The sequence below is a fragment of the Hakea prostrata genome, chromosome 9, assembly GCF_041222555.1.
Source record: "Hakea prostrata isolate BN-2017 chromosome 9, UWA_Hpros_2, whole genome shotgun sequence".
Lineage (NCBI taxonomy): Eukaryota > Viridiplantae > Streptophyta > Magnoliopsida > Proteales > Proteaceae > Hakea > Hakea prostrata.
Window position 1 is genome coordinate 51,702,999 of NC_142608.1, and position 26,042 is coordinate 51,729,040.

At 38.1% G+C, this 26,042-nt stretch overlaps 1 protein-coding gene across 1 annotated transcript; it reads left to right on the plus strand.

Moving 5' to 3' along the window:
* The first annotated feature begins 1,045 nt into the window (after positions 1-1,045).
* Positions 1,046-25,926, plus strand: FUG1 (Translation initiation factor 2, small GTP-binding protein). Its single transcript, XM_089169359.1, has 12 exons — positions 1,046-3,089; positions 3,211-3,243; positions 4,669-4,782; positions 4,974-5,123; positions 5,211-5,309; positions 5,401-5,463; positions 8,151-8,306; positions 8,457-8,522; positions 16,193-16,429; positions 16,954-17,229; positions 17,416-17,604; positions 25,422-25,926. Exons 1-12 carry the CDS (start codon positions 1,584-1,586, stop codon positions 25,581-25,583), a joined length of 3,051 nt encoding a protein of 1,016 aa, XP_089025485.1. The 5' UTR covers positions 1,046-1,583; the 3' UTR covers positions 25,584-25,926.
* The last annotated feature ends 116 nt before the right edge of the window (positions 25,927-26,042 follow it).

Sequence of the window (26,042 nt, forward strand, 5' to 3'; positions counted from 1 at the left end):
AACTTTCTCGGTTAAATTTACCTTTTACCATTAAATATTTTTCTAAAACTCCTAACTACCCTTGGCTAATTTTTTTTTATATTTTAAACCCTAAATTATCGTAATCACCCTAATAGTTAAACTACTAAATTACCCTCAATTAAAATAATTATTAAAAATCAAAACACTATAGTTAAAACCTAAATTATCTTTAATTATTAAAAGCCCAATATACCTTTATTAAAAAAAAAAAATTTTATAAAACAATTAAAAAGCACTTACTACTATCAAGTAAAATAAAAAGTGCTATTAAAAAAAACAAGGGTATGTTGATAAATTAAACACGTACTACTATTTTGGGTTTTTTTTAATCGTTTGATCAATTTTTTTAATGCAATTAAAAAAAACAAGGGTATGTTGATAAATTAAACACGTACTAATATTTTGGATTTTTTTTAATTGTTTGATCAAAAATTTTTTTTAAAGGTTAGTTGGGCTTTTCATAATTAAAGATAATTTGGATTTTAGCAATAATGTTTTGGTTTTTAACAATTATTTTAATTGAGGGTGATTTAGTATTTTAACTATTAGGGTGATTACGGTGATTTAGAGTTTAAAATAAAAAGATATTTTTAGCCAAGGGTAGTTTGGGATTTTAGAAAAATATTTAACAGTAAAAGTTAAATTTAACTGAAAAAGTTAATAAATGGGAGGTGTTTGATATATTTGCTAGGTAAGAGGGGGGTAAGTGATATTATCCAACTAAGAAGGGGTGTTGATATTTACTCAAATTATATTTTAGAAGAATTAATGGACTAACGGGGCTGCAAGGCTGAACCAGCTCAAACCGTTTGCGTTTGCCCCTTCAGTCCAGACACGGTCTATAAAGATTACATTTGGCTGGTTCGGACAATACCTGGCCTGGTGGGTTTGATTTTAATGGTTTAGATTGTTAATTGAGACTCCTAAAAAGAAGCATTTATTCTTCAGGACCGTCCGACCAGCCGACCATCTAAAATCACACGTGCGAGAAGTCTCGACGCGAGAGGATCCCTTCAATGCAAAGAATGAGAGGGAAAAGATGGACGAAAATCATGAGATCTCATCAAACCACGAAGAAACCTTATCAGTTACACCCTTATCACCAAAAATGAAATTTGACAAGAGGAGAAATAGCCACACAACCCACTAACAGAGAACTAGCTTCTTCGCTTTACAGCCACCAGAATTCCAGAGGTTACGTTTTTAGTCCCCCAGTCTCTCTTTGGCTCTATATTCTGCTCACTGACCATTAAAACTTCCCAATTTTCTTCAATTATAGCCCATAGATTGCAGAAAGACAAGTCTTTTATAGCAACAGTAAGGTTTCTTGTCTCTCTGACTCATTACATTTCATTTATGCTTCAAGATTGGTCTTTTTGTTCTTCCCGGAGAACCATAACTAGGGTTTCAGGGGAGTTTTTACGGGGTAATCTGTGAGACTGGTAAGGAATACTTGTTGATTAAATTCATGGTTTATCGTAGCTGGTAGGGGAATGCATTGAAGAGATTAGTGGGCATTGTTTTATTGGGTTGATGCTCCTCTTGGGGTCTCGGTAGAGACTATGGCTTCTCTGGCTTCCCTGGCAAGTTTGGGAGGCATGAGAGCGAGTTCGTCAACTCATTTTGAGGTTTCTCCATCATTGGTTCGGAGAATTTCGGTAGTTAAGGGAACTAATTTTATTTATTTTGCGGGTGGGCAGAGATGGAGTGGTGTTACTGTATGTAAATCTATGGTAACTACAGATTTAGTTGAAGAGTTGGGGAATTCGGTTTCCTTGGAATCAACGTATAGGGGGAGTAAAGATGATGATCCTGATCTTATTCTCAAGCCTGCTCCCAAACCTGTATTAAAACCTCAGCCAAAGGCTGAGTTACTTTTAGGCGTTAATTCAGACAATTCAGTGCCTTGGACGCCAACAAAACCCCGTACAGATTTAGATGAGGAGAAATCAGAGGGTGAGGAGAGGAATGATGTAATTGATTCCCTTGGAGACGTGTTGGAGAAGGCAGAGAAACTTGAAACCACTAGTCCGCGAAAGCTTGATAATGTAAAAGAGAAGGTGTCTGTGGGGAAGCAAATGCCCAGTACAAACACAAGCTCGAGAGTGAGTAAGCCAGTAAATTCAACAAAATCTAAGACATTAAAGAGTGTGTGGCGGAAAGGAAACCCAGTTGCTACTGTACAAAAGGTGGTTAAAGAAACTCCTAAGACTACTGAGCTTCCCACAGTTGATCCCAAGAAAAGGGAAGAAGAGAAAGAGGAAGCTAGGCCACATGCTCCTTTAAGACCTCCTCAGCCACCTCCAAGAGTTCAACCAACGCTACAATCAAAGCCTTCAGTGACTCTTGCAACTGAGAAACCTGTAATCTTGAAGGATGTGGGTGCAGCTCCAAAGCCTTCTGCTACAGATGGTGCTGACAGTGGTTCTAAACATAGAGAACGAAAGACAATCTTAATCGATAAATTTGCATCCAAGAAACCAGTGGTTGATCCCGTGATTGCTCAAGCAGTTATTTCCCCTCCAAAACCAATGAAGAAGCCTGCACCTGGGAAGATCAAAGATGATTACCGTAAGAAAACTGGTGCAGCTGGGGGAATGCGGAGACGTTTGGTTGATCAAGAGATTGCTGATGAGGAGACTTCGGAGCTTAATGTTTCTATTTCTGGTGCTCCTTCTGGGAGAAAAGGAAGGAAATGGAGTAAAGCAAGTCGAAAGGCTGCTAGGCTCCAGGCAGCTAAGGAAGCAGCCCCTGTAAGAGTAGAAATTCTAGAGGTGGGGGAAGGAGGTATGTTGATTGAGGATCTTTCATACAACTTAGCTATAAGTGAAGGTGAGATTCTTGGGTATTTTTACTCGAAAGGGATTAAGCCTGATGGAGTCCAGACTCTAGACAAAGACATGGTAAAGATGATTTGTAAAGAGTATGATGTAGAAGTTATGGATGCTGCTGCTGTCAGAGTGGAAGAAATGGCAAAAAAGAAGGAATCTTTTGATGAGGAAGACTTGGACAAGCTAGAAGATAGGCCACCAGTTCTCACTATAATGGGTCATGTGGATCACGGAAAGGTAGAACTTAGTAATACATTTTCCATTCTGGATTGATCTTGACTTTATTCCTATTTATTGCTGTTTCCTGATATTAAGGATGTTTTCGCTAATATTGTGATTGATGTTACTCACTTGGCAGACGACCCTTCTGGATTATATTCGAAAGAGCAAGGTATTTTGAAACTTAAATCATACTTGCATTTGTGTTAATTTTAGTGTGATGGGCACTAGTATTTCGATGCACTTTGAGTGACACACACACACACACACACACACACACACACACACACACACACACACACACACACACACACACACACACATATATATATATATATATATATATATATTATATATCTGTGTGTGTGTGTGTGTGTGTGTTTATGTATTTCGTTGATATAATATTGGATTGTTTTTATCAGAAAATTCAAGTGAACTTCTTATGTAGTACATAATTCCGATATGCATGTTGATGTAGGACAGGTATGGGAATCCATATCTTTCATTTTTAACCAGTCCTATTCTAGCCACAGTATGCTTTTTCTTTTGGGGGTGGGTGTTACGGTCTGCTGCTTTTGAAAGAACAAATGCAAGGCGCACTTGAAAAATGAAAATTTAGTTTGGGACAAATATGCTGGGATTTTTTTTTGGGGGGGGGGGGGGGGCTAAGAATAATATGATACTCAACGGCAATGTATTTAGGCGATCAAACAGGGAAGGTTTGCAGTAGACATAGAGTTTGATAGAAAGAAGTGGATAGAAGAAGAGGAAGAACAAAGCAATAAACGAAAAAGCATCATCTCAGTTTCAAGCCCTCCTGGACTCATACTAAGAATTGCATTTGCATATAATCACTCATTCTTTCATCCCATCCTTGCTTGCTTTGTCTTCCATCATTAAATACGTTCAATTTAAACCCGAAATGAAGGAAAGGAAGTAAGAACTAATTACTACTTTTCCAGTAATAGCTATCCCTAATAACTAATTCTCCAGCAATATTTGCCTTACAATGGCACTACATAATAATTATGGCCTCCAGAAGTAACACAAAATAATAAAAAGCTATTCATAGTGCTGTCATTTAGCCATATAAAGTGACATGTGGCGACAGTAATCTATGGGTGATGTCCAAATTTCTTGTATTTGTGAAATTAATCAAAAGGGGTATAGAACATTAAACATTTGTGAGCTAAAACATTATGCTAGGTATAAGGGTATTATCTTGGAAAAATTTAATGTGTGTTTGGGAAGTGGATGTGATTTGGATGTTGGCATGGTCAAACGTCTGAAAGTGTAGTACTTCTTTGGTTGCCATTAACTAGGATGTGAATAAATCTCATCAGGTGATGGAATCTTTCTGACCTAGCAACATTTTAGTTTCTTCAGCAACCTCTTTTTTTTTTTTTTTTTTTTCTTTTTCTTCTTCTTCCCTGGTTTTCTCTAAAACCCCACTTAATGGAGAAAAGTAATTCTCTTTGACATACTTTAAGTTCAATCACTTGACAATACAAACACCAAATTTCACCAATTTCCATGATCCATTGCCCAGGCTTATAAATAATTGCTTTGGTTAAATCTGACTAGAAGGCTTTCACAGGTAGCTGCATCTGAAGCTGGTGGAATAACACAAGGAATTGGTGCATACAAGGTGCTGGTTCCTGTCGATGGCAAGCCTCAGACATGTGTTTTTCTTGATACACCTGGACATGAGGTAATCCCTTTTATTGCTCTTTCAAAATTTGGCATATCTTTTCTTTGCCATTGCAATATTGCTTCTATCCCTTCCTTTTTTGATAATCCCTGAACTTCTAATTGTCAAATTAGTTTTAGTTGAAGGGTATATTCTCTAGCAGTCTTCTTTTCTGAATTTGAAAAACTGATGTGTTGCAACGTTTTGTGTAGGCATTTGGTGCAATGAGAGCACGTGGAGCAAGGGTAACAGACATTGCCATCATTGTGGTAGCTGCTGATGATGGGATCCGTCCTCAAACAAATGAGGCGATAGCTCATGCAAAAGCAGCTGGAGTGCCAATTGTGATTGCTATAAACAAGGTATCATTTTCTCAGGGGTGTTTATTCAATGTGTATTTCTAGATCTGCTGAGTCTGATATCTTACCTTAGCTGTTCTTTTGTCTCAGATAGACAAGGATGGAGCTAATCCAGATAAAGTAATGCAAGAACTTTCTGCAATTGGTCTAATGCCAGAAGACTGGGGTGGTGAAACCCCAATGGTTCAGGTTCTTGTTCCTCTAAACATAAGCTGTTTCAGACATAGTGCATATTGTTACATCTGTGACTAGATCATGCATTGTTTATCTCATTGATCAGATCAGTGCTTTGAAAGGGGAGAATGTTGATGATTTGTTGGAGACCGTCATGCTTGTTGCAGAGGTATCGTGAATGTTGTCTTTTTCCATTGCAAACATGTTGCCTTTGATATTTTTTGTCCGTGCTCTGTGGCCTGTGTCTTTGATGGGGGTGAATTAGGTCCTTTTATTCTCGATTCTCATTCTAATATGTAATGACCATGTAGGTGTTTATTGTGATGCATAAAAATATTTTACCTTTATATTTGTGTATAGAGCAACCCGACATTGGATGAATTTTAGGCCTGTTCCTTTGCAAAGTAAGCTGAAATATGCATTTATGTGAAGATTTTGCTATGTAGGTCTCCCTTCATTGAAATTCGGTTGTCCTAGTAATCCCCCACTGTTTGGCTTTATTATCCCTCAGACACCAAATCTCAACTTTTGATGCTGGTTACTTTTATGGCCTGAATACAGCAACAGGGATCATGAGAGGGTTAGTCCATCACTTAAAAAAAAATGATCCAGGCCATGGGCCATATGTCCGATTAGCCTTTGGTTGGGTGTTACTCGTTTCCTTAAAACCAGAACAGCGGGGTTTAAGTTACCAGGACAGCAGTTCAAAACCTTGCTTGGCTGTTTCCTTTTTTATTTTCAGTCACTGTTTCTTTTATGTTTGTCTTTTATTGCTTAAGCTAAGTCCATTTAATTGCTTGAGGACTGTGTTTCATTTTTCCATAGGTAAACTTTATGTATCAAAAGGGAAAGAATGTACAAAAATAGGCAACCTCAGAGAACCCTATCTAGATAGTGTAGGAAGGGGGTGAAGTCCCTGACCCAAGCAGGATAGGCCCTGCAAAAAATAACAAAACTAGAAACCAATATAAAACTTTAGTTTTTATAGTACACCTCATTGTTCATACCTGCCTGCACCAAAGCCTCAAGAACTGCATCAAATTCATTTGGAAACAGAGGAATTTCTGGGCATTAGAAGCGATTCTGGCTCTATAGTCTTCTGGTTGGTTTTGTTCCTTCCAGACATGGTGAAATTCTTTTCTTTCCAGGAACAGATAATTCCACTCATATAATGTAGTGGACCTGCAGGTCTTTTCTGCTTGAATGAATAAATTCATTAACCAAAGCTCAGTCTTCTGGTTGGCTTTGTTCCCTCCAGACATGGTGGAATTCTTTTCTTTCTGGGAACAGATAGTTCCACTCATATAATGTAATGGACCTGCGAGTCCTTCCCCATGATTTAACAAATTTGGTTGGTGTTTGCTTGGCGCAATACATTTGAGAGACCTCAGGGGATAGATTCCCTTTGCTGAAATAGCTTCTGTATTCCTTTTCTCACCCTCTTGTGATTTTTACTTTCTGGCCATTCAAGACTCCTGTTTAGCAGAAAAAGGGTACCTAAATGGTAGTCTTTTTTTGGATGAGTGAATAAATTCATTAACCAAAGCCCCATTCTTTCTTACCCTCCTAGGGGCTTTGGTAAATGAATTTATTCATTCATCCAAAAAATAGACTACTGTTTAGGGTACAGCTTTTCTGCTGAAAATCTTTATCTAAATCCTCTAACTGTATGATTATGGTAGTTGATCATGAAAGGTTTTCCAGACTTTGCCATTCTGGTTTTCTCCTTGAAACCTGATGCAATTTTGTGTAGTCAGTTCTGGACAACCAGCTGTCAACCTTTGCTCATATTTGGAGGATCAGATCCGCATCTTGACAGCTTCACTGAACCCTGCTTTATTGTGCATCTACTTTTTTCCACTTATTAAATTTGGAACTTAGTTTCTATTTTCATGACCTATCCTTCAGTTTTGGGTAATATTTTGAAGCATCATACCTCACCATCAGAAGCACCACTTTTAACAAGATTTTGACCTCTTTTGATATCTGGTTTGGAAGACACAAAAATTTTGCCTATTCCTGCTCTACATTTAGATATTGAAGTATTCCTTAATGCAGCCATCGGATTAGGCTGATGATTTGAGGACTGATTACCCCTTTTGAGAACACCTAATGATAATGTCCTTATTCTCACCCTTCCATCTGTTGCAATTAATTGCAGATTTATCTCACTACAAACTGTTGGAGGTGATCTGCAGTAGGAATTAGAAGCTGTTGCCCCCACCGGATTGGCGTGAACCCAAGATCTCCCCATGAGAGTCTGGGCCTTTAACTGCTCAACTAACCGACCATTGGCTACAATAAATAGTTTCATTGGAGTTGTATCTGCTGGGAGTTCTAAGGCTTTCTATGGCCTAGTATTAGTTGCTGCCCTATTCAAATATTTGGTTCAAAGTCTGAGATTCGTACCAACTACCAATAACTAATTGTAATGTGATCCTTTTTGGGGTTAGGGTAGTTTGTCCTTGCATTACATCATCTTTTAGTATGAAAGTGGGTAGCTTCTTTTCCATATTACATAATAACTAAGCAATCTAAAGTTTCAGCTGCTGGTAATAAAAGTGAAAAGATCCAGTACTAAACCAAAAGGGTTTTAACTTGTGCTTAAACCGAATTTCATAGCTTTGTGATGGATGGAATGGTTATCATTTCATCCCCACCCAGTGCCAGTTGTTAACTCGGTAAACAGGTGTAGGTGACCAATTAAAGACATTTTTCTGAGAACCTGAAAAATGTGAGACTAGAATAAAGCCTCATTAGGCTTTTGTTGGCAGTATCAGTTCTACATTCAAGAATTGAGGCTCATTTTCTTATTCCTACACAGTCTAATCCTTTTTGTTGCTTTGTTTTCTTAAGTTGCAAGAACTGAAGGCCAATCCTCATAGAAATGCCATGGGAACTGTCATTGAAGCAGGCCTTCACAAATCGAAAGGTCCAGTAGCCACGTTTATTGTGCAGAATGGCACCCTCAAAAAGGGGGATGTAGTTGTTTGTGGTGAAGCCTTCGGAAAGGTTGGTTGGTGGAATCTTGGAAATCCCTTCTCTTCTTTTAAGATTTTTGCGACTTTTTATTTTTTTATTAAATCAGAGATGATGTATTTTGAGTTTTGCCTATATTTTGTTGTACCCCCATCTGTTGACTAGTCTTTGTTGGCTTGTCAGGTGCGGGCTTTATTTGATGATAGTGGAAATCAAGTTGAGGATGCTGGCCCATCTACAGCTGTGCAGGTTTAATTTTTGTTTACCTCATTCTTCATTTCTATTTGGACCTGTCACTGTGAGTATTCCCCATTTTCTGTGCAAGTACATGGGTATTACTGTTATTCACACCCCCCCCCCTCCGGAAAAAAAGAAAAGAAAAGTGGGTATTAATGTTGTGAAACGGGCCAGCTCAGTTAGTTGGACCTGTTTGACTTTTCACCTTACGCCTGAAATGGTGTAACTACTGTAATACCTATACATATATTTTCTTAGAAACTTTGATGAGCACTCAAGACTTTCATTCAACAAGGGGAACTTGAACCATTATAACCATTATCCATCCACCACCCATTTATTCCTCTTCTAATATGTATGTATATTCTTGTCACTGAAAAATGACCACTCTGCTTTTATTTAGTAGTCAAACAACTTTCTTTCACATGGGCTGCGTTTGTTTGCAAAGGTGGGGTGGGAAAAAAAAAAGTATGTGGACCCCATGTATAGTGGGGTGAGGGAGAAGGAAAGGAAAGGAAAGTGTGGAAAAGTGTTAATTGTGGGTCCCACATTTCACTTTTCCACTCATTTCCAAAAAATCCCACATATTTATTGGGGTTTTGAAAAGGCTTGGGATGAGAAAATTGGGTTGACACCTCAGCAAACAAGTTTCCTTAAGGAAAGGAAAGGAAAGGAAAGTGTGGAAAAGTGTTAATTGTGGGTCCCACATTTCACTTTTCCACACTTTTCCAAAATATCCCACATATTTATTGGGGTTTTGAAAAGGCTTGGGGTGGGAAAATTGGGTTGACACCTCAGCAGACAAGTTTCCTTAATTTAAGGAAACTTGTCTCTAACTTTCCCACCCCAATCAACTGAACAATGTACACTTTTAGGATTTAAAGGAAAAGTAACAAAAGTTTGCTTTTTTCAAGAATTTTCCCACCCCACCTTTATTCCAGCAAACAAATGCAGCCTTGAGGATTTTAATCCATGATTTATGATTGCAGTGTAGCTAGTCTTGTTTTATTTTCTTGTTTTGTTAGTAGCATGATGTATTAAGTCCAATTGTGTGGCCTAACAGTTAATTCATTAAACCACCATGCAGTTATTTAGCAAGTCAATAAGCTGGTCAGGTTTTAGGACATGGGTGTAGGTGCAGTTTTGAATTCTCCCTCAAGTTTTCTCCTGATTTTCTTATTATATATATATATATATATATATATATATATATATATATATAATTTATTTATTCCCTTCTCTCTCTAAACATCTATAGTCTCCATTCTTTCTTTCCTGGAGGAAAATGTTGGCTTTCTGTCATTACATCATAATTGTGTCAGCTACGAGGCAATGTGAAACGGTTTAGGCCAATTGAGGCGGTGAGGCAACGAGGCACCCGCCGAGGCAGTCAAGGTGTTTTAAATGACATTTTTAGTGTACATCCCGTATACTCTAATTCATTATAACTATATGATATCTTATATAGCGAAAGAACTAACATTAGGCTACCTTAAGTCATCCAACATACTACAAACCACACATAGTAATTAACTTGGTCCAAAATAAATTACAAGTATCATACTATCATTAACTATTGAATTCAAGAATCAAGATATGATAAAATGAGACTAAATACATATATGCACTAGCAAACGAAGTAAAACACATACCTTCATTGGACGTCACCAGCACCACTTGCAACTCCATCTCCTCTGCCAGCTCGGCTAGGTCCTGCAACTCCTCTATGTTGTTGAGTTCTAGCCAACTCCATTTGATACAAGTTTTCAGCAATAGCTTCCTAAATCTTAGGAGGGACTTGGTGGCACTAGGGTGTATTTGCATAAATTCCAACCAAGTGTTGCTTGAATCTTGTTTTACCTTCTTGGATGACTCTTCTGCAGTAGTTACACATTGTTCTTTGTCTTCTTATGTTCATCGGGACTCCATGTTGCCAAGCAATATTGTCATCTGCCATTGACTATTATTAGGAAATAGGAAATTAAGAACTAAGACCTAGGATGCAACCTAAACCTATAAATTGAATTAGAAACCATCATATTCAATGCATCAGTGAAACAATTAGCAAGTATCATGAGAATAAAAGAAGTAGAAGAAGAAAATGAAACAAAACATATAGCCAAATATCCATATACAAAGTTCTAAATGTTTAAGCAAACAACCCCACATATATCCAAAATCTGAAGTCCAAATCCCAAATACGACAAAATATCCACATCCAAAATTCCAAAGTATAAAAGTAGAAATCATCTAATTATTATCATCATCAAGTAAATCAACAACAAGGGGGAGATGTTCTCTTAGTTGTTGCTCCAAAGAAGTACTTGTCCTAGTCCTTTGACCATAATCATCTAGAACATTCTCATTATTATTCACTTCTTCCTCTTCTTCCATGTCTCCATAAGACTTTGAGCTATGTTCCTTAACTTCCCTCTCCTTGCCTTTGCAACGTGTGTAGCATAAATTAACTTTAGAGGAAGTTGGTTCACGTGGTTGACCTCTCCTTGGTCTGTTCTGGCCTTATAAAATGTTGTGGATGCCCCCATAGTTCTATCAGCAGTGCTCCAAGTTGGATCACCCTCAGGGTGGACTAAAATCATTATCAAGCTGACTAACCATCTATAAGCTCATCAAAAAGTAGGGTCATAATTTTTATTCTGTGCTCGCCTTTCATTGAACTTTTCTTGAAGATGGCGGTTGTGCTGAATAATAATTAGATCATTCAACTGCTTATGTTCCAGTCTATTCCTCTTATTGGCGTGAATCTGGATTCATAAGCAATTGAAGAGAATCCTAATTCATTCATCCAAAATTAAAACTTAAAAGTTAAAAAGTATTTTTAAATACTTAAATCACTTAATACTTACGAACTCAAATGTGCTCTAATTCCGTCCACAATTAGAGGAGGAACAACATAGGCATGGTGGGAGATCTCGCGAGATATCTCGCTATTTTGAGATAGCCAGATGAGAGGAGAGGCGAGATCTGTGAGATGGGAGATCTCGCCACATCTTGCGAGATCTCGCCTCTCTCTTGCTGCAACCATCAAAACTTGCCAGAAACTTGATTTTTTGCCGGAATTTGTTGGGGATTCAACTTCTAAACATCTTTAAGACATCTACAACATCAAATTATCATCATTCAAGCTTATTTCAACTAGATTTTCAACAAAGGTAAGATTTTCCCCCAAATTTGAATTTTTTTTTAAATAGAATGTTCTACAATGGTTGTGTAAGTCTAATGTAAATATATGTTGATCCACAAGCTTTGATCTACACTTTCATGGAAACCAATTTAATTTGACATTTAAACTGATTTGTGACATACTAAAGTGATGAGTTGACTTGGGAGCATATGTGGCCACCGTTTAGAATCAGTTGATGCAGAATGTTGAGTGATACTCTTGCTGTCTTGTAGTCTTGTAATTTTATTACTCACATACTCTTGTGATTGTGAACTTATGGATTATGATTTATGACTTACTAGAAGTCTAAAACTTCTTATGGTTGTAAAATTTTGAAGACATTTAAGTTCTTTGATAGTTTGATGTGTAATGTATTTGATACTTTATAGTTGATAACATGAATTACTTGATATCTCTACATTACATGTTGTCTAACCTTGCATTTTACAGCACTTTAATTTTACACATAGGGTCGACTTAGAAAACATACTTAGGGTTATTTTCTCACAAATCTAAGGCCACCAATGTGTTCGAAAGGCTTTAAATAGGCTAAATACCAAATTTCAACCCAACCGGGGCCCTAAAACCCACTGAGATGGGCCACCGAGATTACGCCAAAATTTTGGTAGATCTCGATCGAGATCTTGCCATCTCGGTCGAGATCTTGCTCGAGAGCGAGATCTCCCACCATGAACATAGGCCTAGTATCCTCTGTGCAATCCTTGAAAGCTCAAAAGCATTTCCTCCATGTGTATCCTACCGAGTAACTATATAAATATAAAAAAAAATGGATTAACATAAAAACTAGAAGTACAAATAAAATAAGTAAAACTATAAACAAAAATTATACAACTAAAGACTTACGAGGACTTATAGTTGTAGGTTGTCTGATTGCCATACTTGTTGAGAAAGGACATCTCGCTTGCCCATATTCACCAAGCCTGAAGACATATCTTATTTTGTATAATTGCATTAGGCTCTAGTCATGCAAAGACTTGATTGAAGGAAGTTGTAGGGAACCAATCAACTCATAATCATCAACAACACCTAACTTATATAACCCAGTATTAAGAAATAAAGCTACAACATACAAAGGTCTCTCCATTTGACACTTCCATCGCCTCTCAATAATATCTATGATTTTCTTCCACAATCGTTCTATGCTCCATAGTGTTCCTTTATTTTTCTCTTAGACTCTTACATGGCCACAGGCATTGCTAGTCTCTCATCAGCATGTACAATCCTCAATACAACCATAAGAGGCTTTGATGCTCTAATTCAATCCTCCACAATCCTATGCCAAAATGTCGTAGCAAGTATTGTTTCAGCCACTTTATTCCCTGCCTTTGTCTTAGACAAATTGGATCTTGTCTAATCCTCAAAAATAAGGAAATATTTCAAGTCATCCTTGTGTTTCAACAAACTTTGGAGTGTCAAGGAAGTGGAAAATCTAGTCACCGCCCCTTAATCGCTACCATTTGTCTTTTTTCTCATGGACTCTAACAATCTTGTGTTCCTGTAAATGAAGGTTGTTATTCTACTTGCCTGTGTTATCATCATGGTAGAAGATCTTGCTCTTAAGCGAGATCTCGCCACCTTAAAAAACCTAGATCTCGACCATCTCGACGAGACCTCAATCGAGATATGCGATTTTTTGGCGTCAACTTAGTGGCTCATCTTGATGGGTTTTAGGGTCCCAATTGGGTTGAAACTTGGTATTTAATGTATTTAAGGCCTTTTGAACACATTGGTGGCCTTGGATTTATCAGAAAACAACTCTAACTATGATTTCTAAGTCTTATAGTGTGAAACTGAAATGTTGTAGGATTAAGGAATGCAAGGTTATATAACAAGTAATATAGACCTTTAAGGCATATAAATGAAAAGCAAGTGTATCAAATGCATCAAATAACTTAGTTATGATCAAAATTCCATCTATATGAGTATCACAATCTCAATTTTCAAGAATAAAGTATTAATATTATTTAACCTTTAGAAGTTCTATACAAGTCATTAAATCATAAGTTCATAAGACAAGCAGGGAATGATTGATCTTCCTTCGATGTTGTAGATGTGCTAAAAGTAGTTGCAAGTGGAAATCCAGCTGAAATCTGCAAAATAGGGGGCAAAAATTGAGAGTTCCAGCGAGATATGGCGAGATGTCGAGCGAGATATACCAACTCTTTGCTCTCGATCTCCATCTCGTCTCGCTTCTTTGAAAAAGCAAGATATCTCAAGATCTCGCGAGATCTCCCACCATGGTTATCATCATATATGGTTTCATATTCCCTATGTCTTCTAGCATGAGATCAAGACAATGGGCTACACAAGTAGTCCAATATAAGTTAGCCCCCTTCTCTATAATAATGCCCTTGCTGCCTTATAATTTGAAGCATTGTTAGCGACCACTTGAACAATATACTTTCCTCAGTTTCTTCAACTTTACTATCCAGTAATTGAAACAACATTTTCACATTTTGCACATGGCTTGATGCATCCACAGAACCCAAGAAGAATGTTCCTTGTGGACAATTTACCAGGAAATTGATCAAGTGCCTATCCTTTTCACTTCTCCACCCATCAAACATGAGTGTACATCCATATTGCTTTCAATAATTTTCATAACTTGCCCTCATCTCCATCGTTCTTTCTTTTGCACTTTTCAACAAAGGCACCCTAACTTCATGATGTGCATGAAGTTCATGAAGTTAGGGTCCCTATACCCTGAATTATAATATGCAATCAATTCCACCATCACTTCAAAACTTTTAGCTTTAACAAGATTAAATGGAATACCACACCGATACATCCAATCAACAATGTGGTTATCCAACCGCTTTGTTTCTTCCGGCAATCTCATTCTAATGAATATGGTTGTTTGAGTACTACCCTTGGCCCTTTGGTTGTTTGTGGGCCTTCGGTCATCAACAACTTCTTCAGGGGTGCATCTTATGTGAAAATCCATAGAACCCCTTACTGGTGCGTTAGTGAGGGCGTTTTTCAATCTCTTTGCAGTAGTTCCAGAGCTTGGTTGCTTGGAGGACAACTGAGACCCAACACTAGGAACCTCTCATCCTTTGGTAGAGGTAGGAACAGGATGCTGTTCTCCAGTAACTTGCCAAACATCATCATACTCATCATCATCCAAATTTGTGACAATTGCTCTCTTCTTATTTTTTACCAAGGCTGCATTCATCTCTTGGGCAATTGCTGCAGTGGTCTTGGTGCACTTTGCAACATCCCCATATCCACCCACCCGATGCTTCTTCCATCCTCTAATCCCTGCTTTGAGGTTTCTGTTGCATAAAGTGGAGAAAAACTTTATTTATTTTCTTAGTACACTTTTTTTTTTCCTATAGATCATTAGACTTTAGTAAAACCTGGTTTTTTTAATGGATCAAACATGATCATTTGCAAGGATTTGCGCATAAATAAGTGAAAAAGCTTTTGTTTCTTTTCATGTTGTTCTCCATTTTAGTGTTTGTGTTATAATCCAAAAGTGCTTTTTCCATTTCTATCATGAGTGTTGTTTATCTGTAGCATACGTTACATAACTTCGACACTATACAATAGAGGACATCTCTTTCATTCATCCTTTGGATATGATGCCTCATACCAATACTTTAAACCTTGGGTGCTAGACAACGCTTAGGCAGACCCCTTATTGCCTAAATGCTTTAAGTGTCTTAAAGAAAATCCTTTGCTCCAAAACTTGACTATTTGATAGGAGCAACCCTTTCTTCTTCTTCTTCTTCTTCTTCTTCTTCTTCTTCTTCTTCTTTTAAGGTTTTGAATATTGAATAGGTTACATGAAAAATTTATTTGAAGAATAGCTAAAAATACAGGATGAAAACTACAGCAACAACATCAGAAGGACGAAGGCCTATCCTCTGTATAAACTTGAACGAAGGATAAGGCTCTACATATTCACTCCTCTCCTAGCCAATCTGCAGCTGAATTGGATGCTAACCACAATTCCTGATTTTCCACTGCAAGGGTCATTGATGTGCTCTCATTTCCTGGTTTCATGTGGATTGTGATGATTAGTTAATTAAGTACATCCATGCAGATTTGATCCATTGATGATTTCATGACCTAATGACACTTTTGTGCCTCTCAATTCCATTATTTGCTGGATTTTTTTTTTTTTGGGGGGGGGGGGGGGGACTGACGCATTGAACTAGTTTTCTAGGTATTTGGAAGATTTTACTCTTTTTATTTTTTATTTTTTTTTAAGTAGATAAGTGTGATTAATTCTTGACAGTGTTGTTAGTTTTTTATTTAAAAAGACAATGGAATATTCTGTATGTTTATTTAGTAGAATTATGTTTTTAACTTTAATGAGTAGAATCCTTGTTATCATATCAGCTGCCAGACCCAACATTATTTATTTTTGAGGTGCAATTCTGGATATTGTTTTTCCATCCATCGTTGCCCCAGTTGTACCCATTCTACTTCCTTATTGCAAAAGTTGAACAAAACTCATGTTTTGCCACAGGTCCTTGGATTGAGTAATGTTCCAATTGCTGGTGATGAGTTTGAGGTTGTTGAATCACTTGATCTTGCACGTAAAAGGGCAGAGGCTCGTGCGGAATTGTTACAAAATGAACGTATATCAGCAAAAGCTGGCGATGGGAAGGTTACTCTGTCTTCTTATGCTTCTGCATTTTCAGCAGGAAAGCTCTCTGGAGTAGATTTACACCAGCTGAATATTGTTATGAAGGCCGATGTTCAGGTATACATATCCTGACTAACATAATTTAAACTATCATGTATCTGTATCAGAAAATTTCACTGACATTTCATCGTCAGTTTAAAGCAAAGAGTTAATTTGCTGCCTAAAAAACCAGAAAGATATGATTCACAAATTTATGGGCAGGGGTTCAAAGTCACTATTTGGTGGATGGCACTGGGATTTGCTAAGGAACATTGGCATGATGAGATAGCTCTATGTGTATCATCTTATCAAGCCAGTCCCTTTTGGTGTGCTGAAAAAGAAAAATGAAAATGGTGAAATTTGCAATCTCTGACCTGGTCTATAATAGAACTGATCCTTAGGGTCATCTTGGGGGGCTAAATTTTATCATCCTCTGTCTCATGTTTAAGCTCCAGCACCTGCATGGGCATAGTTGTTGGTAAACTATATGTAGTCTAGCCATTGGTCTAGGTTTCTTGTAGTGCAACTATCTCTTTGATTATCTGTTTGGTTCATCTTTTCTACCATTCATGACTTGGAACTCCAACCCCTCTTCTTATTAGGGAACCATTGAAGCCATCAGACAAGCCCTTCAAGTTCTTCCACAGCATAATGTCACTTTGAAGTTTCTGTTACAAGCAACTGGGGATGTAAGTGCCAGTGATGTTGATCTTGCTGTCGCTAGTAAGGCCATTATCTTGGGATTCAATGTCAAAACACCAGGTTCTGTTAAAAGTTATGCAGACAACAAAGGTGTTGAGATTCGTCTGTACAGAGTAATCTATGACCTCATTGATGATGTAAGGAGTGCAATGGAGGGACTCCTTGAGCCTGTTGAGGTGAGGGAATCTCAAATCTATCAGCATTTTAAGTTCCTTTCCCGTTGACCACAGGGTAGAGATTCCATTCTCATATAGCACAGAAGCATGTGGTTGACCCGTTATCCTGTGGATTAATCATTTAAATCTTGCTATGCAACTTTGACATGATTTGAGAGTCATGATTGAGATTTTGTATCTTGATAGGATCAAATATCAATTGGAGCAGCTGAAGTCCGGGCAACTTTCAGTAGTGGCAGTGGTTGTGTGGCTGGATGCATGGTGACGGAAGGAAAAGTGGTGAAAGGCTGTGGTGTAAGGATTATTCGGAGGGGGAAAACAGTCCATGTTGGTAATGTTGATTCTCTGAGGAGGGTGAAGGAACTGGTGAAAGAGGTATGTGCCTAGAGCTAATATTGTAGTTTTTCCCTTGAAATATCACAAGATGGTACAAGTTAAATGATTTGACACTTAAACAACTTGAATAATTCTGAGTTGTAACTTGTAAGTAGCTTTTACCTTCACAGAACCACAGGAATACAGCAGGAGGTCGGTTTGTATTTTTTGGTTAGATATATAGGTAAGGCTACTGGAGAAGTCAACAAGCCATATACATAGGTTGGGAGCTGGTGATGTGCCTGATATTCTAGGTCATAGTGGCAAGCTTACATATAGAAGGTTGTGGTGCCTAGATAATGGGTATGACTTATGGTGGTGTCTGATGTTAAAATTATTGAGGGTGCTTTTAGGAGTGAACAATGTTTTTGGTGTTTATACTTCAAAATCCTCCTTTTTATTATGAGAAAATGAGAAGAAGAAAGGGAAAATTTCACCTCCTCACTGTTTAGTGCTGATGTAAGCAAGTTAAACTTTTTGCAAAAACAAGAATATCCTTGAACTAAAAACCTTGTTCTTGACTCATTTCTTCATCTTCCTCTACTGTCTATGACTGAGACTTCTTACTCTACCAATCGTAAATCCTCATAAAGTTTGGGGGAGATGGTTCATGGATTGTGTTTTTTAACTTAGCATGTGGGATAATATTGGAAACGAGTAAATAAAAACTGAGACTAATGGTGTTATTAGTAGGGGTCTGACTAATAAATTGGATAACGCAGTGATGTGAACAAGATTCTAGGGTTTAATTGTTTGAGTATGGCCCTAGATTCAAGCTTACTCCAGGATCACCTTCCCTTAGAATCAGCAGTCTTTTTGGAATGATATTACCTTCTGTGGAGGGGTTTTGGACAGACTTAGGTTTGCAAGTGTTAAGCTATCGTTAGGGGCCAGGCTTAGGGGTCGGGCTCTATGTTTAAGAATTTGAAATCTTGCTGCAATTGTTAGAATCAGCAGTCTTTTATGACTGATATTACCTTCTATGGAGGGGTTTTGGATAGATATAGGTTTGCAAGTGTTAAGCTAGGGTTAGGGTAGATTCGGCCAGGCTTAGGGGTCAATGGTTCTATGTTTAAGGGTTTGAAATCATGCTGCAATTGTAATTTTGAAATTGAATTTTATAACTTACGGTTTTGAAATTTAGGGTTTTAGGATTTAGGGGATATGGGGTCCCTTTGTGATATGGGTTGTGAAGGGATGATTTCCTAGGGGAAAGATTAGGTTAATGTTTTGTGGTCAAATATGTCTTATGAATCTCAAAGATACGAAACCCATATCCTATGGGAGATTTAGGAAAAATTCCTTGAGATGAAAGCTTGGGTCTATAGGTGTCATAATGGGCTAAAACTTGGAGGAAATGTAGGTAATAATGTAGGAATTTGACCAGCAAGTTTGGTGGGGGGGGGGGGGGGTTTGGATGGCTAAATTAAAAGATATTAAGGTTCTTGTTTTTAGGTCTTGGGAAGTACAAAAATTCAAGAAAATAATTACATCTTGGAATCGGACAGTCAGAATGGGGTCAAATTGGGATCTAAGGTCACTAGGTTTGGGAGGATGAGGTCCATAAAGTTTGGGACAGATCTAATTGGTACAAATTTAATGGTTAGATTGGTGTATTTGAAATTTAGTCTCTAGAAAAGTTCAAAAAATTCAAGTAAATAAAAAAAGAAGGGTGAGATAGATGGGGGAAGAAGAGGGAAGGTTATGGATGGGGTTGAGGATGCAGTACTTGTAGGGGAAGGGAAGTAGAGGAACCTCAGCAAATTGAGTCTCACAAATTGTTGTAGGCTGGCTACCTCCAAGGGAGCCTACGACTCAACTGCTCTTCGTTCAATCCTTAGTGTTATTCTGTAATTCAAATTAAGGAACAAATTTCGATCGAAATAGGAATTTCGACCCTGGAAAAGGCCGAAATTTCCAAGTTTCGGTAAAAACTTGTGATTTTTTTTGCTGAAGTTTAATTTCGGTCGAAACTTGTGATTCTTTTACTGAAGTTTCGAACTTCAGTTTCAGGACTCATATAGACTCAAAATGATTTGGATTCTTGCATATTACCTATTTTAAGCATAATAAACATTATGGAACTACTAGTTTACCAAAAAACCATTGAAAAGGTAACATTCAAGTATATAGTATATATAAGAAGAAACAAGAATATTACAAATTACATGTCTACTCTATTCCATGTCTCCCTCTTCCCTCTACACCCTATACAAATGACAATACAAGTCCCATGATGTTTGCCCCATATAGTTGTCGACGTAGTCTGCAATTGCATCTCTGTATGTGGCCTCATCCACATGCCTAAGATGTCCTGATGGTGGGAAGTTGTGAATCTCCGGATAAGGAATTGGCTCTACTGCATATGGAAAGGTTGGTGGTGTTTGTGATATAGAGTGAAAGATTTGCTAAACAAATGAAGGAACACCCTAGTTGTCAGCAGGGGTAGAGACACCATAATTTCCATACTGACATCAGGTTCCGGTGGCTGACTCCGATAGGTGACACTAGGAGGGACACCATAAGCTCCATAACCACAAGGCTCCATTGGTGGCTAACCCTGAGTCTGATAGCTAGGAGGGACACCATAAGGTCCATAACCATAAGCTCCATAAGTCGACCCAGTAGAACTAATACTATCCACAACAGTATCATATGAGAACTCTGCAGACCTATGCCATCTAAATCCTCTGGAGGTGGAGTTTCTGGAATCATCTATGCTCATCAATCTCACAGATCCCACCAAGCTCTTCGCATAGCTGGACGGTAAGACCTATATGATGGTGTGTCCTCCGTGCTATATCCATGCTGTCTCCCCTTCCCCTTCCTTGAATATGTCGAGGAAACATTTTTGCCTCGAGATGCAGCTCCAGTATGGTCTGAATCCTGTGTCGCATGGGTGAATTGACTCTAACATGTGAATCTTAGGGTTGTTCTCCTCCTCCCTAATTGTCACGTATTGGTGGTGGTGGTGGTCTGTCCCTAAGATCAGCTGAATCAACACCCTCCTCATCCCCTCCATCATCATCAGGGGGAACTGACTACATGTGAATTTCAGGGTCGTCCTCCCCCTCCCTGACTCTCATGTACTGATGGTGGTGGTGGTTTGCCCCGAGGATCAATTGAATCAATACCCCTCATCCCTCCGTCATCATTGTCCTGAGTCGTATCATCCTCAGTGTCGAACTAGACAATCAAATCCTCACTCTGGGTGGATGCACTAGGGTGTGGCATGAAGAGATGGGCGGGAGCTGCATGTGCACTCCCCTCCTGGGCCATAAAGTCCTCCACATCAGCCCCCATCTCCTCTGGCAACTGTCTATTGGGATGACCTCCCTCCTCATGCAGCAAGGGTTCTCCACCGTCCCTGATCCAATCAACTATTGGGTTATCATCATCATCCATCTCAAATATGTCGGCCAACTCGATATTGTTACTCTCTTTGTCCATCCCTTGTTTAATATGATCTTCCCTTAGTCTCATATTATAGTGTAAGTAGACGAGGTCCTCTATATGCATCACACCCAATCGGTTGCACCTCTTTGAGTGGATGAGGTTGAAGGTGCTCCAATTTCGCTCACAATCAATGGCAGAACATTGTCTAGGAGAGCACTTCGCTTACAACCTTACTCAAGTGTGGTGAGTCACGTCTAAATTGCAACTACCGTTCAGCTGCAGCAAACATAGATTCTAAGTCATTTCAATACTTAAATATCTAAGTAAAGATAGAATATAATAATTAACTTACCCCCAAGGGCAGATTCCCGTCCCGATACTACCACGAAATGGTCAAAGCTCCCAGTGGCATCCTTAAATGCCTTTGTCTAATATATAAAGAAGAAAAAACAATAACTATGTTAAACTTAGTATAAAACTATAAATTGTGAATATCAAATCACGATTTCACCTCCACAAGGATGGTTGCTTGTTTTGATGGATCTGGTTCCAACCTCTACACTACAGTTTGGACGACATCCATCAAATCTTGTCTCATCCCAAGATTGTCTTTGTAAGCGTACTTGGGATTTAAATAGTATGTTGTGTAAGAAAAAGCAAAAATAAGACGGACTAGTCAATACTTAATAGTGTGATAACATAATGAAAATGAAATTGATTCTTAGACTTAACAACTTACTAGCCTTAAGCAGTGGATGCTGCAACATAGACTCTCATTTAACTTGGATGATGTCGAGGATTTTCTTGTTGCCGTGTGGGTAGACTTGAGCAAATTGCTGCTTCATGCTATCTACTGCAGCCTATATGTGTGGTAGAGTAGGTCTTCTCTGTTGATCTATCATCCTTGACACATGCACCACAGATTCAAGCATCTTCACCACTATCCTCACATTATTCTAGAAACTGTCATTGAGTTTGGTCAACTATGCTCTCCTTTCTCTTACGGATGAAAAACCCTCTTAGTTAAACCACTGTTTTGATGCAAACATGCTCCTAAGGCCAATCTTCCTACTCAAAGAGCTCTGCAGTGCTATCCAATTGGTAGCAAATCTAGTAATGCTTGGCCTCATTTAGTCACCTTGACACTTGTCCCTCATCATCTTTAATGCATATGTGTAGTTATAGATGAAGGTGCTAACTTGTTGGGCTTGCTTCACAGTCTTCTTCATAAGCTTTACCTTTCTGATGTACTTTAGCATCAAGTCAATGCAGTGGGCAGCACGTGGAGTCCAAAAGAGCCTATATCTGTCCATCTCCATCAAGGCATCAATACAAAGTTATAAAGTGTACATATAATGTAAATATATGTATTTAAAAATGAAAAATTAGTACTAGAAGTAAAAGCATGTTTTGATACCTGAGGTTCCCCTACATCTTCAACCCAACTTTTTTTGTAGTTGGAGCCATTATCAATTACAATTTGGATGATATTCTCCACTCCAACCTCCTTCACCACTTTCTTTAATAATTTATAAATGTATTTTGCATCCTTTTTCTCACCGGATGCATTTACTGACTTGAGGAACATTGTCCTCTCGTCACAATTCAACATGAAATTGATGATGGACTGTCTAGTGGGACCAGTCCAACCATCAGCCATCATAGTCACTCCATAATAAGCCCACATGAGCTTTAATCCATTAATATACTCATTTAAGTCCTCTTTATGCTTAGGCAAATAGATATTATATATCTCATATGGAGTGGGCCCCTGTAGACCACTCTCATCCTTGCCTATCTCCTCAATTTTATCCCTATAGTAGGGCCCTTGGGTTATATGTGTTGGAATACTATGGTATATAGCCCATTTGGAGAAAGTCATCCCACTTTCTCCTTCACTCCCCCATAAGTGCTTCAACTTTTTCTATTTTTACTCATGCCTCCTAAATAGGGCCGAATCATTGCGAAGAATCTCCAGATCCAGATCCGATCTATAAGCATGTGTTGAGGAAGCTTGATCCATTGTTGGGGCCCGCGGGATAGGAATCTCCTGCCTCACACTCTGACTACTCATAGGTACTTGAGAGCTGCCTGTGCCTCCTATACCTACTAGCTCTCTAAAGGACCCACAACCCATAGCCCTCTGTTGCTTCCTCATATCATCAACCCTTGCCTGCTCCCTACTCATCATCATCGCCCTCCTGATTTGTTTGGACTCTGGATCAGGGTCACATCCATACTCTCCTGGTTCCTCTGGATCATAATCCTTTAGCTCTAGAAGGTCATTTAGGCATGCATCCTCAAACTCCTCCCTCTCTGTTCTCCTCTTTCCTCTTTTGCTTCCCCCTTGCCAAGTATGAGGCCATTGCCTTCTTGACCTCTGAGGGCACCTTTTGGCATCCTACCACATCCCTGATTCCCTTAGCTAGATGCACCTTCAGTCTAGCGGCCCCACATTCTCGTATTTGTTTCTTGCTGTAATTACACTCGCTTTTCTTCCTATCAGATGTCAGTGGCCTCCTGTGTTGCCAAGCTATGTCTGACATCTTTGAAAGAGAGTGCCTGATATAAAAAATACACACTGAGCATCTTGAAAAGCTCCACAATATGCTCAAAAAATTACATACATGCTTATAATAATAACCTCTTATTTTTAAATATAAAACAAAAATAAAGTAGTCTTTTTTTAATATCTAAATAATTTAAAAAATAAATAATATACACAGTAATTATCTTGAAAAGCTCCACAACATACTCCAAAAATTGCATACATGCTTCCACTAATACTCTCCTATTTTTAATTTAAAACAGAAATTAATTAGTATTTTTAAATATTTAAATATTTTTAAAATTATTTAAATATATATTAAATATAGGTAAAATAGATAATTAATAGAAAGAAAAAAAAAATTTGATTCAACACCATCACAACATTATGGTGTCTCAATTCTCACATACATTAATTTGAAGCTCATACATCTACTATACAAGTATACATATACATTTATAACAATATATATAATTTGCAAAATAATTTTTAATAACAGAAAAATAAAAATAAAAATACTACGAAGAACCAAAATTTATTTTTGACACCACATATTCATAGATCAACACTCTAGACTAGACATACTTTAATTTGAAAGCAATCTAAGTTGATTTGAGCCATAAACAAAACAAATAAAAAAAATAGAGAAGTTTGTTAACTCACCTTCTTTGATTCTCAAAAACTCAACAATGGAGGAGCAAGATTGAAGAAGGAATGCAAAGGAGTTGCTAAAATGTGGTGAAAAGAGGGTAGAATGCAAGGTAAATGGGAAAAAAAGGGGTTCAAGGTCGAAAATTCGCCTTGCAGTTTCGCTTGAAACTGGCGGAACCTCTGTAATTCTTGAAATTTATAACCTGCAATATAAAATTTCGGCCCCATACGAAATTTCGTGTTGTTTCAACCAAAATTTTGTATCGTGTAGGTTGAAACCTATACCTTTTCCAAAATAATTGAAATTTCATTTCATTTTTCAAAAATGTAGGTACTGCAATTTCTTCTATTATTCAAATCTGATTTGTTACAACCTAGAGTGGCTTATCCGTAGCCTACATGAAGGAAAACATATTAGTACTCAACTTCTAAAAAGAAAACAAACTTGGAATGTAACTTGCAAACCAATGCTAAATGGACTCTTACTTGACTAATGACTCGAACTCTGATGAGGATTCTATCATATCTCACTCTAAATGGATAAAATTTGGAATCTAGAGTAGATATAGAATCCCTACAATAAGCAAATTGAAACTAGGGGACTCATTCACAACTTGGGAACCCTACATTGACAAGAATTCCTCGATCACTTACAAAGTAATAACTGAATTGCAAAAATAAAAGTAGATCTAGGCTCCCACAAACTTACTGGACTAGACTAATAAACCTGAAGTGGGCTCAACTGGAAAATAGAAAAATTGCCAAATTACCACTATACTTGCAAGAAATTACTTGGGTTGTTGGTAGGGTGCTGGTAAACCCCTTGTGCGGTCATTAGGTGGTCCTGGATATGGTTTTCATCACTTGGGGCTCAGGTGGTGTTACTGAAAATTTCCCAAGAAGAAAAGACAGCCAAGATGCCTACCCTTGACCTGAGGTTTGTTGGATATATCTCGATCTATGGATGCCTCTACCGTTAACCATGTCTTATACCGTGAGTGATGAAATCTTTTGTCATCCATGGGCCATGCCTTCTCTATCCTTCCCCTCAAACTTTCTGTCCCATGTATTAAAGTAATGGGGATCTCACACTTGTTGATCTAACATTGTACTAATACTTCTGTTAATCGGCTTGCCAATTATTTATGATTTTGTTTGGTAGTTCTATTTCCTTGCCATCTAAAGGAGGTATGCTGACTTCTCAATTCTCTCCTCTGGCCAGGTTAATGCTGGACTAGAGTGTGGTATTGGTGTTGAGGACTTCACTGATTGGGAGGCTGGAGATTTTGTTGAGGCCTTCGACACAGTGCAGAAGAAGCGAACTCTTGAAGAGGCTTCTGCTTCAGTGGCTGCTGCGTTGGCTGGAAAAGGAATTGAACTATGAACCAAGGGAAAAAAGAATTATTGCCTCTAGTCATTAAATGTGCTTCTTATTGGCGTCACACTGTTTAACCTCATTAAATATGGGTGCTACCCTGCTACCGGAATCAGCATATGGTTAGCTTGTCTACATGGATCTTCATACTGGTGCACCAGATGCTTGATTCTGGGGATCTGACAGTTGCTGATGAGTAAATTCCCGCTATGCTGTACATATTGTTCGATGTTGGGTAAGGGTCTTTTCTTGTAAAGGGATTATGTATTTGAAATTGATCTATGATTCAATGTCAAACTGCATTTTGTAACAGTGCAAACACAGTGGAATAGTAATTGTCCATTCTTTTCTACGAGTCTTCTCTTCTGCTTGTCTTTACAATTTACTTATCAGAACTTGTGATCTGTCTCCTCCAGTAACTGTCAACTGTCTCTGACCATTATTTTGTTTATGTCAAGTTGGCTGTAC

Coding starts and splice junctions, on each gene's coding strand:
- FUG1 (XM_089169359.1), top strand. CDS start 1,584: ATGGCTTCTCTGGCTTCCCTGGCAAGTTTGGGAGGCATGAGAGCGAGT. Junction 5,124..5,210: donor TTGTGATTGCTATAAACAAG/GTATCATTTTCT, acceptor CTTTTGTCTCAG/ATAGACAAGGATGGAGCTAA. Junction 5,310..5,400: donor GTGAAACCCCAATGGTTCAG/GTTCTTGTTCCT, acceptor CTCATTGATCAG/ATCAGTGCTTTGAAAGGGGA.